At 44.3% G+C, this 11,348-nt stretch overlaps 1 protein-coding gene across 3 annotated transcripts in view; it reads right to left on the bottom strand.

Annotated features, from left to right (window-relative positions):
- Positions 1-6,077: 6,077 nt before the first annotated feature.
- Positions 6,078-11,348, bottom strand: part of prdm10 (PR domain containing 10) — a 62,217-nt gene continuing 56,946 nt past the window's right edge. For all 3 annotated transcript variants that reach the window (XM_064975356.1, XM_064975358.1, XM_064975357.1), the window contains 2 exons: positions 10,320-10,417; positions 6,078-6,882 (listed from right to left, as the gene is read on the bottom strand). In XM_064975356.1, coding sequence (XP_064831428.1) covers positions 6,700-6,882; positions 10,320-10,417 — 281 coding nt within the window. In that variant the 3' untranslated portion in view covers positions 6,078-6,699. The remainder of the gene's footprint in view (positions 6,883-10,319; positions 10,418-11,348) is intronic.

Genomic DNA, 11,348 nt, shown 5'->3' with positions numbered 1-11,348 from the left:
CAAGGCACACCTGTTAATTGAAATGCATTCCAGGTGACTACCTCATGAAGCTGGTTGAGAGAATACCAAAAGTGTGCAAAGCTGTCATCAAGGCAAAGGGTGGCTACCTGAATAATCTCAATGTCAAATATATTTTGATTTATTAAACACTAGTTTGATGTCCTCACTATTATTCTACAATGTAGAAAATAAGAAAAATAAAGAAAAACCCTGGAATGAGTAGGTGTTCTAAAACTTTAGACCGGTAGTGTATATTGGCGTGTATTATATATTATATGACTGTATTATATATGGCGTGAATATATTATATATGGCGTGAATATATTATATATGATGTGAATATATTATATATGATGTGAATATATTATATATGATGTGAATATATTATATATGATGTGAATATATTATGTATGGCGTGACAGTGTCCTGACTGACTGGAGTGGGCATGGAAGCAGTTGTAGCCCTCCAGTCTGTGTGAATTCATCATTAATGTCATAGCTATCAGGCCCTGTGGAGCTGTGGAGAATGGAGATAACTGGTAGAAGGACGCCCCCTTGTGGTTGACACAGTAGCTGTCCTTTTGCAGTTATGTGGAGGAAAAACAACCTTCCAAATGAAATATGCTCATTCAGCTTTTTCTAAAGGCAGCTTAGTAAAGTCCACTCTAAAACGCAGTTCGACTCTAAAGAGACGGGGGGAGAAAGAGGAGAGGGAATAGGGGACAGAGTTATCGGACAAGGGGCTAGGGGTCAGAGTTATTGGACAAGGGGCTAGGGGCCAGAGTTATCGGACAAGGGAACAGAGTTATCGGACAAGGGGCTAGTGGACAGAGCTATCGGACAAGGGGCTCGAGGACAGAGTTATCAGACAAGGGGCTAGGGAACAGAGTTATCGGACAAGGGGCTAGGGGACAGAGTTATCGGACAAGGGGCTAGGGGACAGAGTTATCAGACAAGGGGCTAGGGGACAGAGTTATCGGACAAGGGGCTAGAGCTAGGGGACAGAGTTATCGGACAAGGTGCTAGGGGACAGAGTTATCAGACAAGGTGCTAGGGGACAGAGTTATCGGACAAGGGGCTCGAGGACAGAGTTATCAGACAAGGGGCTAGGGGACAGAGTTATCGGACAAGGGGCTAGAGCTAGGGGACAATACATATGTCATTATTACTGTTCTAGAACATCTACCGTTCTATATCATTAGTACTGTTCTAGAACACCTACTGTTCTATATCATTAGTAGTGTTCTAGAGCGTCTACTGTACTATATCATTAGTACTGTTCTAGAACAGCTACTGTTCTATATCATTAGTATTGTTCTAGAACATCTACCATTCTATATCATTAGTACTGTCCTAGAACATCTACCATTCTATATCATTAGTACTGTTCTAGAACATCTACTGTTCTATGTCATTAGTACTGTTCTAGAACATCTACTGTTCTATGTCATTAGTACTGTTCTAGAACATCTACCATTCTACATCATTAGTTACTTTGGCTTGCGAAAATATTCAACCCCCCTTGGCATTTTTCCAATTTTGTTGCATTACAACCTGGGATTAAAATGGATTTGTATCATTTGATTTAACAACATGCCTACCACTTTGAAGATGCAAATTATTGTTTTGTGTGAAACAAACAATAAGACACGCAAAAAAAAACTTGAGTGTGCATACCTATTCACCCCCCCAAGTCAATAATTTGTAGACACCTTCTGCAGCAATTCCAGCTGCAAGTCTCTTGGGGTATGTCTCTATAAGCTTGGCACTTCCAGCCACTGGGATTTTTGCTCATCATTCAAGGCAAAACTGCTCCAGTTCCTTCAAGTTGGATGGGTTCTGCTGGTGTACAGCAATCTTTAAGTCATAGCACAGATTCTCAATTGGATTGAGGTCTGGGCTTTGACGAGGCCAGTCCAAGATATTTCAATGTTTCCCCTTAAACCACTCGAGTGTTGCTTTAGCAGTATGCTTACGGTCATTGTCCTGCTCGAAGGTGAACCTCCGTCTCAAATCTCTGGAAGACTGGAACAAGTTTCCCTCAAGAATTTCCCTGTATTTAGCGCCAATGTAAAACATCCCCACAGCATGATGCTTCCACCACCATGCTTCACTGTGGGGATGGTGTTCTCAGGGTGATGAGAGGTGTTGGGTTTGTGCCAGACATGTTTTCCTTGATGGCCAAAAAGATACATTTTAGTCTCCTCTGACCAGAGTACCTTCTTACATATGTTCGGGGAGTCTCCCAAACGTGTTTGCATATTTATTTCTTTAAGCAATGGCTTTTTTCTTGCCACTCTTCCATAAAACCCAGCTCTGTGGAGTGTACGGCTTAAAGTGGTCCTATGCTTTATCTTGGCCAGGTCGCAGTTGCAAATGAGAAATTGTTCTCAACTAGCCTACCTGGTTAAATAAAGGTGAAATAAAAAAAATAAAAAATGGGCAGATGCTCCAATCTCCACTGTGGAGCTTTGTGGCTCCTTCAGGGTTATCTTTGGTCTCTTTGTTCCCTCTCTGATTAATGCCCTCCTTGCCTGGTCTGTGAGTTTTAGTGGGCATCTCTTGGCAGGTTTGTTGTGGTTTTTATATTATTTACAGTATACATATAATCTTTGACAGATTCCCTCAAACGTTTATCAATAAGGCTTTTTTTCATTTCAAGTGCATTTCAATATAATGCACAGGCTTCATCCAGACAATGCTTGCCTTATTTATTTTTAAAAGCTTAGACAAGGTGCCACGCGGGGGTGTATGCTTAGTCCCGTTCTGTACTCCCTGTTCAGACACGACCGTGTGACCACGTAAACATTTAGGGGCTTCATAGCGAAGGGGGTGAATACATATGCACCCACCACTTCTCAGTATTTAATTTCACTTCAACAATTTGGACTTTTTTGTGTATGTCAATTATATGAAATCCAAATAAAAATCTATTTAAATTACAGGTTGTAATGCAACAAAATAGGAAAAAGGCTAGGGTCAGTTTGTTATATCTGGAGTACTTCTCCTGTCTTATCCAGTGTCCTGTGTGAATTTAAGTATGCTCTCTCTAATTCCCTCTTTCTCGGAGGACCATGCCTCAGGACTACCTGGCCTGATGACTCCTTGCTGTCCCCAGTCCACCTGGCGGTGCTGCTGCTCCAGTTTCAACTGTTCTGCCTGCGGCTATGGAACCCTGACCTGTTCACCGGACGTGCTACCTGTCACAGCCCAGCTTCAAGTGGTGTCATATTTCACATCATCCTGCTTCATACAGGCAAATAGAGACATACTCCTGAATTTACATCTAAGAGGTTTTAAAATTACAGCAATAACTTGACACAGAGGCTATTCTCTTTAATATTACAGCAATAACTTGACACACAAGAGTTGCGACTATATTCTCTGGAATATTACAGCCATATTTTCTTACAATATTACAGCCATATCTTACATTGTACAAGTCCATCTTCCTCTCGGACAGACTGATGCTGCTGATTCATATATATATATATATGTAATGAAATAACGAGACAAAGGTGTTATCCCTTTATGGGTGTTGAAGAGGTGAGAAACATCGCCCCTGCCTGGTCAACAGACAGCATTACGACATCAGAGAGAAGTGGTCCAATGTTCAGGGTCGTAAGATTCATTAGTTCACACCTTTTTAAAAAAAATGTAGAAAATCGTTTTGCAAATTTGGATTTCTTATTGGACAAGTCCGGGTACAACCCTCCCTGTTTCAGACAGTTTTCTTACATTTGGTGCTTAATGAATAGGACCCAGTTGTGTTGGGATTGGCAGGCTGTAAGAAGCTCCAGAGAGGCAAGTCTTGTTAATATTCACATCAACACATAATAAATTAAATTAGTGACATAATGTTTGAGATGATGTTTTGCTTCCATCAGTGGTCTGAAACGCAACATGATTCACTCAACACTTTCAGTTCCAATTGGTCCTTCAGGTGATTCAGGAGAATCTGATTCTAGATCAGCGGAACCTTTGGAACCCACTGAAGATTCTAGAACAGCCTGTGAATATTCTAGAAGAGAGAAGGCAAGAGAATCCTGGAACTTTGTTCAGGTTAGGAATGTAAACAAACACCATTCCATTTCCTGTCCAAATGGCAATAACTTCACAGAGACATCGCTCTGTCTTCATAATAGGGGTTGCGTCCCAAATGTTACATATGGGCCCTGGTCAAAAGTAGTGCACTAAATAGGGTGGGATTTGGAACACACTAAAGTCTTGTCAGTTACTGATGCAACGCGACTTTGATACATATTCCAGACTCCATTTCACTACAGTAGCATGTCCCCTTGTATATGTTTTGAGGATTTACTCTTTATTATAAACTGGGTGGTTTGAGCCCTGAATGCTGATTGGCTGAAAGTCGTGGTCTATCAGACCGTATACCAAAGGTATAACAAAAACATATATTTGTACTGTTCTAATTACATTGGTAATTTGTTTACAATAGAAATAAGGCATCCTGGGGGGTTTGTGGTATATGGCCAATATACCACGGCTTAAAGTCTGTATCCAGGCACACCGCGATGCGTCGTGCTTAAGAACAGCCCTTAGCCGTGATATATTGGCCATTTACCACACCTCCTCTGGCCTTATTGCTAAAGCATATAATTAAAGAATATGTTATGATCAAGATGAACAATCAAGCATGGAGTAATCAACCTGCCATTCTGACAAGACTTTGGCACCCTATTCCCAATGTGCTCTGGTCTAAAGTAGTGCACTGTCTAGGGAATAGGGCTCTGGTCTAAAGTAGTGCACTGTCTAGGGAATAGGGCTCTGGTCTAAAGTAGTGCACTGTCTAGGGAATAGGGCTCTGGTCTAAAGTAGTGCACTGTCTAGGGAATAGGGCTCTGGTCTAAAGTAGTGCACTGTCTAGGGAATAGGGCTCTGGTCTAAAGTAGTGCACTGTCTAGGGAATAGGGCTCTGGTCTAAAGTAGTGCACTGTCTAGGGAATAGGGTGCCATTTAAAGGAAAACTCCAACCAGAAACCCCTCTTTTGGTACTTGTTTCATTAGTCCACTGTTGATATAGTGCCAAAATGTGTTTTCATGTCAGCAATCAAGTTTTCAAGATATAGAACTTTCAAAATCCAGAAATACAGCCAGTTTGATGCATTTAGCATCACACGATGCTGCGTTTTGCACTGTTGAATATCAACTGGAGGGAGGAAGACATCAGTATCATACAGACTGGAGAATCATGTCAGGAATGGAACAATATATTAACTACCTACAATAATGTGCTGAGAACCATGTGAGGTGGTCAAAGATATATTAACCTGGGGGAGTTAGGGAGAGGTAAGGGGGGGGGTGAGGAGAGGTATGGGGGGTGAGGAGAGGTATGGGGGTGAGGAGAGGTATGGGGGGTTGTTATGGAGGGGGTAAGGGGGTTGTTATGGAGGGGTAAGGGGGGTAAGGAGGGGTATGGGGGGGGGGTAAGGAGAGGTATGGGGGGTAAGGAGAGTTATGGGGGGTAAGGAGAGGTAAGGGGGGTGAGGAGAGGTATGGGGGGGGAGAGGTAAGGGAGGTATGGGGGTAAGGAGAGGTATGGGGGGTAAGGAGGGTGTTATGGAGGGGTAAGGGGGGTTTGTTATGGAGAGGTAAGGGGGGTAAGGAGGGGTATGGGGGGTAAGGAGAGGTATGGGGGGGTAAGGAGAGTTATGGGGGTTGTTATGGAGGGGTAAGGGGGTTGTTATGGAGGGGTAAGGGGGTTGTTATGGAGGGGTAAGGGGGTTATGTGTTATGGAGGGGTAAGGGGGGTTGTTATGGAGGGGTAAGGGGGGTTGTTATGGAGGGGTAAGGGGGGTGTTATGGAGGGGTAAGGGGGGGTGTTATGGAGGGGTAAGGGGGGGGGGTGTGCATGAACAGCTGAACAAAACCCTGCCGAACAACAAACAAACCAAAACTTCACAAAATGTTGTCATAATATATGTGCAAACCGTTTGGACTGGGAAGCATGCGATAGGCTTAAAAGGTGGGGGGGTCTGACCAAGTCTTCTATCTGAAGTGTCGGTCACTGAAAAGGTCTCAGAAACAGAGCTATCGAAGCTCTCCAGTGTGTTGCAGTTTATACATACACACATACATATATACACACACACACCCCCCCACACACACACACACACACACACACACACACACACACACAGTACATATAGCTAACTGTATGACCGTGTGTATACTATGTTCTCCTCCAAAAAGTCCATATTTCCTTTTCAACGTCTTGAATGAGCTGCTCCTTTCTTCTGGCAGCTTCTCAGCTCGTTCAGTTCAACCAAAACAGACACACAACAAGCAGTGCTGATCTAAAAACCCTGTTCCTCTGAGCTAAGAACCAGGTCTGTGAGTGAACTTTGTGTGTGTGTGTGTGTGTGTGTGTGTGTGTGTGTGTGTGTGTGTGTGTGTGTGTGTGTGTGTGTGTGTGTGTGTGTGTGTGTGGCGGGGCTGCATGCAGACAGGTCTGTGACCAGTCCTTACGTCTCCAAAGAGTAATTTAACTATGTACAGTTGTTCCTAGATCAGTACTTAGATCTGTAGGATAGTTGAGCCTCATCTAGGGCTCAATGTCAAAGTGAGTTCCCAGGTTAAACAGCCTTCCCTCGGTCAGTCGTTAAGAGTTTGGTGACGGGAAGATTCACTTCAGCAGGGTTTGGGGCTGTGAGAAGTAGGTAACAGCTGCTGCTAGAGGTCAAGGTTTGGTGATGTGTAGTTCGCTGGCCCCGGTGCCGTTGGTAGTGGTGGTGATGATGTACTGCGTGGTGGGCTGCTGGGAGGAGGTCTGGGCATCCAGATGGGTCTGGGCCGAGTTCTGGGGGCCACTGGCCTGCTTAGGGTCCAACTCAGACTGGCCTTCTGAAATCACATAGTGGGTCTGGAACAAGATGGTACACCAGTTAGAATACACAGACCACCACCACCACCACCATACACCACCATACACCACTATACACCACCATACACCACCATACACCACTATACACCACCATACACCACCACCATACACCACTATACACCACCATACACCACCATACACCACCACCATACACCACTATACACCACCATACACTACAATACACCACCATCACCATACACCACTATACACCACCACCATACACCACCATCAGACACCACTATACACCACCATACACCACTATACACCACCATACACCACCACCACCATACACCACCATACACCACTATACACCACCACCATACACCACTATACACCACCACCATACACCACCACCACTATACACCACCATACACCACTATACACCACCATACACCACCACCATTATACACCAACACCATACACCACTATACACCATCATACACCACTACAATACACCACCATACACCACCATCATACACCACCATACACCACCACCATACACCACCACTATACACCACCACCACCATACACCACCCACTATACACCACCACCATACACCACTATACACCACCACCATACACCACCATACACCACCATCACCATACACCACTATACACCACCACCATACACCACTATACACCACCACCATTCACCACCATACACCAGTATACACCACCATCACCATACACCACTATACACCACCACCACTATACACCACCACCATACACCACTATACACCACCATCACCATACACCACTATACACCACCACCACTATACACCACCACCATACACCACTCACTATACACCACCATCACCACCACCACCATACACCACTCACTATACACCACCACCATACACCACTCACTATACACCACCACCACCATACACCATACACCACCACCATACACCACCACTATACACCACCACCACCATCCACCACCATACACCATACACCACTCACTATACACCACCACCACCATACACCACCACTATACACCACCAAAACCACCACCACCAACACCACCATACACCACCACCACCACCACCAACACCACCATACACCACACCAGGGTTTCCATTGCACCGGACAACGTGACCGGTCATTTTAAAATGTACCAGACCCATGTTTTGGGTGCATAACCTATTAGGACATTCAACAGAATATTGAGATTACGGTAATGAATATTGAGATTATGGTAATGGTTCTTAACAGAATATTAAAATTATGGTGATGAATCTTAACAGAACAGGTAACTAGTGTTAGGGAGCAGCCAATAAAACAGAACACCTGGGGAAAACACCATTCTAAACAGAACACCTAAGGAAAACACCATTCTAAACAGAACACCTGGGAAAACACCATTCTAAACAGAACACCTGGGAAAACACCATTCTAAACAGAACACCTGGGAAAACACCATTCTAAACAGAACACCTGGGGAAAACACCATTCTAAACAGAACACCTGAGAAAACACCATTCTAAACAGAACACCTGGGAAAACACCATTCTAAACAGAACACCTGAGAAAACACCATTCTAAACAGAACACCTGGGGAAAACACCATTCTAAACAGAACACCTGAGAAAACACCATTCTAAACAGAACACCTGAGAAAACACCATTCTAAACAGAACACCTGAGAAAACACCATTCTAAACAGAACACCTGAGAAAACACCATTCTAAACAGAACACCTGGGAAAACACCATTCTAAACAGAACACCTGAGAAAACACCATTCTAAACAGAACACCTGAGAAAACACCATTCTAAACAGAACACCTGGGAAAACACCATTCTAAACAGAACACCTGGGAAAACACCATTCTAAACAGAACACCTGGGAAAACACCATTCTAAACAGAACACCTGGGAAAACACCATTCTAAACAGAACACCTGGGGAAAACACCATTCTAAACAGAACACCTGAGAAAACACCATTCTAAACAGAACACCTGGGAAAACACCATTCTAAACAGAACACCTGAGAAAACACCATTCTAAACAGAACACCTGGGGAAAACACCATTCTAAACAGAACACCTGAGAAAACACCATTCTAAACAGAACACCTGAGAAAACAACACCATTCTAAACAGAACACCTGAGAAAACACCATTCTAAACAGAACACCTGAGAAAACACCATTCTAAACAGAACACCTGGGAAAACACCATTCTAAACAGAACACCTGAGAAAACACCATTCTAAACAGAACACCTAAGAAAACACCATTCTAAACAGAACACCTGGGGAAAACACCATTCTAAACAGAACACCTGAGAAAACACCATTCGAAACAACACACCTGAGAAAACACCATTCTAAACAGAACACCTGAGAAAACACCATTCGAAACAACACACCTGAGAAAACACCATTCTAACCAGCACACCTGAGAACACCATTCTAACCAGCACACCTGGGAAAACACCATTCTAACCAGCACACCTGAGAAAACACCATTCTAACCAGCACACCTGGGGAAAACACCATTCTAACCAGCACACCTGGGAAAACACCATTCTAACCAGCACACCTGGGGAAAACACCATTCTAACCAGCACACCTGGGGAAAACACCATTCTAACCAGCACACCTGGGGAAAACACCATTCTAACCAGCACACCTGGGGAAAACACCATTCTAACCAGCACACCTGGGGAAAACACCATTCTAACCAGCACACCTGGGGAAAACACCATTCTAACATTAGATGAAAATGTAGATGAAAATCTCTTTCAGAAACTTGTAAAGTTATAGTCCTACTTCTGCATTGGCCTATAAACTACGAGTCCCTAATTTCTTTAGCTGCCCGAAGGATCCCGGTGTATCAATGTGTCTATATGGCAGGAGGCTGGTGATCTCACATAAATTGATTTTCGACTTTAAAATTATAATTTTAATTCCGATTTTTAGGATTAATTCACCGGACAATGATTTTGATGAACTAAAATGTTGGTAACTAAAATGTTGGTAACCGGAAGTTTGCAAGTTCAAATCCCTTGTGTTGGGGGCGGCAGGGTGCCTCGTGGTTAGAGCTTTGGACTAGTAACCGGAAGGTTGCAATTTCTAAACGGTTCACCCGATATGGATGAAAATACCCCTGAAATTAAAGCTGACCGTCCGCACTTTAACCTCGTAGTCATTGTATCATTTCAACAAAAAATGGTATCCCTCTCCCAATACTTCTTGGAGCTCACTATAGCTTAGAGTTACCATAAGGTGCATTTGAATTAGCTTGTCTGGCGCCAACTAAGCAGAGTTCCTCTTTAGGACCATTGGAAAGGTCCTAAACATGCAGACACCTCCCTACTGGGCCAAGTGAGCTACAGCTAGGTAAACCCACTGAGAACCACACAGTTTATTGATAACCAAGAGAAGTAGCTAGACCCTCTCTCATAACTCACCGTCTTGACCCCAGCACTGTTGACCCCTGTGACAGGAGTGCTGGCCTCAGCGATCACATACTGGGTATGTGGCAACGTCATCATCTGGATCTCAGAGGCTAGAGAGAGAGAGACCGAGACAGAGAGAGAGAGAGAGAGAGACAGACAGAGAGAGACAGAGACAGGAGAGAGAGGAGTGAGAGAGACAGGAGAGAGAGAGGAGAGAGAAGGAGTGAGACAGGAGAGAGAGAGAGAGAGACAGGAGAGAGAGAGAGAGAGAGAGACAGGAGAGAGAGAGAGGAGAGAGACAGGAGAGAGAGAGAGACAGGAGAGAGAGGAGTGAGAGAGACAGGAGAGAGAGAGAGCGAGAGAGGAGTGAGAGAGACAGGAGAGAGTGCGAGAGAGAGGAGTGAGACAGGAGAGACAGGAGAGAGAGAGACAGGTGAGAGAGAGACAGGAGAGAGAGAGACAGGAGTGAGTCAGTCATTATAATGTCTCTGTTGGTTCAACATACTGTTAAGCTATGGCCTGAATCTCTAACCATTTCTCTCCCGATGTGTGCCCTCATTCACTCTGTCTCATTTAATAGCCTGGGATATTCCCGAGAGCTCAACTTGGATTTAATAGGACGAGCGTCAGAGCCGGTGTGGTACGATTCGATCTCAGTCCTGTATTGACGCTTTGCCTGTTTGATGGTTCGTCGGAGGCTACAGTAGGATTTCTTATAAGCTTCCGGGTTAGAGACGTGCACCTTGAAAGGCGGCAACTCTAGCCTTTAGCTCAGTGTGGATGCTGCCTGTAATCCATGGTTTCTGGTTGGAGTATGTACACACGGTCACTGTGGGGACGACGTCATCCATACACTTATTGATGAAGCCAATGACAGATGTGGTGTACTCCTCAATGCCATCGGAGGAATCCCGGGACATGTTCCAGTCTGTGCAAAACAGTCCTGTAGTTTAGCATCTGAGTCATCTGACCTGAAAATAGCTGTGCAGCGACGCTCCCCATCCAACCTGACAGAGCTTGAGAGGATCTGCAGAGAAGAAT

Source organism: Oncorhynchus masou, chromosome 9, assembly GCF_036934945.1.
Source record: "Oncorhynchus masou masou isolate Uvic2021 chromosome 9, UVic_Omas_1.1, whole genome shotgun sequence".
In the NCBI taxonomy this organism is placed as follows: domain Eukaryota; kingdom Metazoa; phylum Chordata; class Actinopteri; order Salmoniformes; family Salmonidae; genus Oncorhynchus; species Oncorhynchus masou.
Note: the sequence above shows the minus strand (reverse complement) of the source record. Positions and strands in the feature narration are given on the sequence as shown.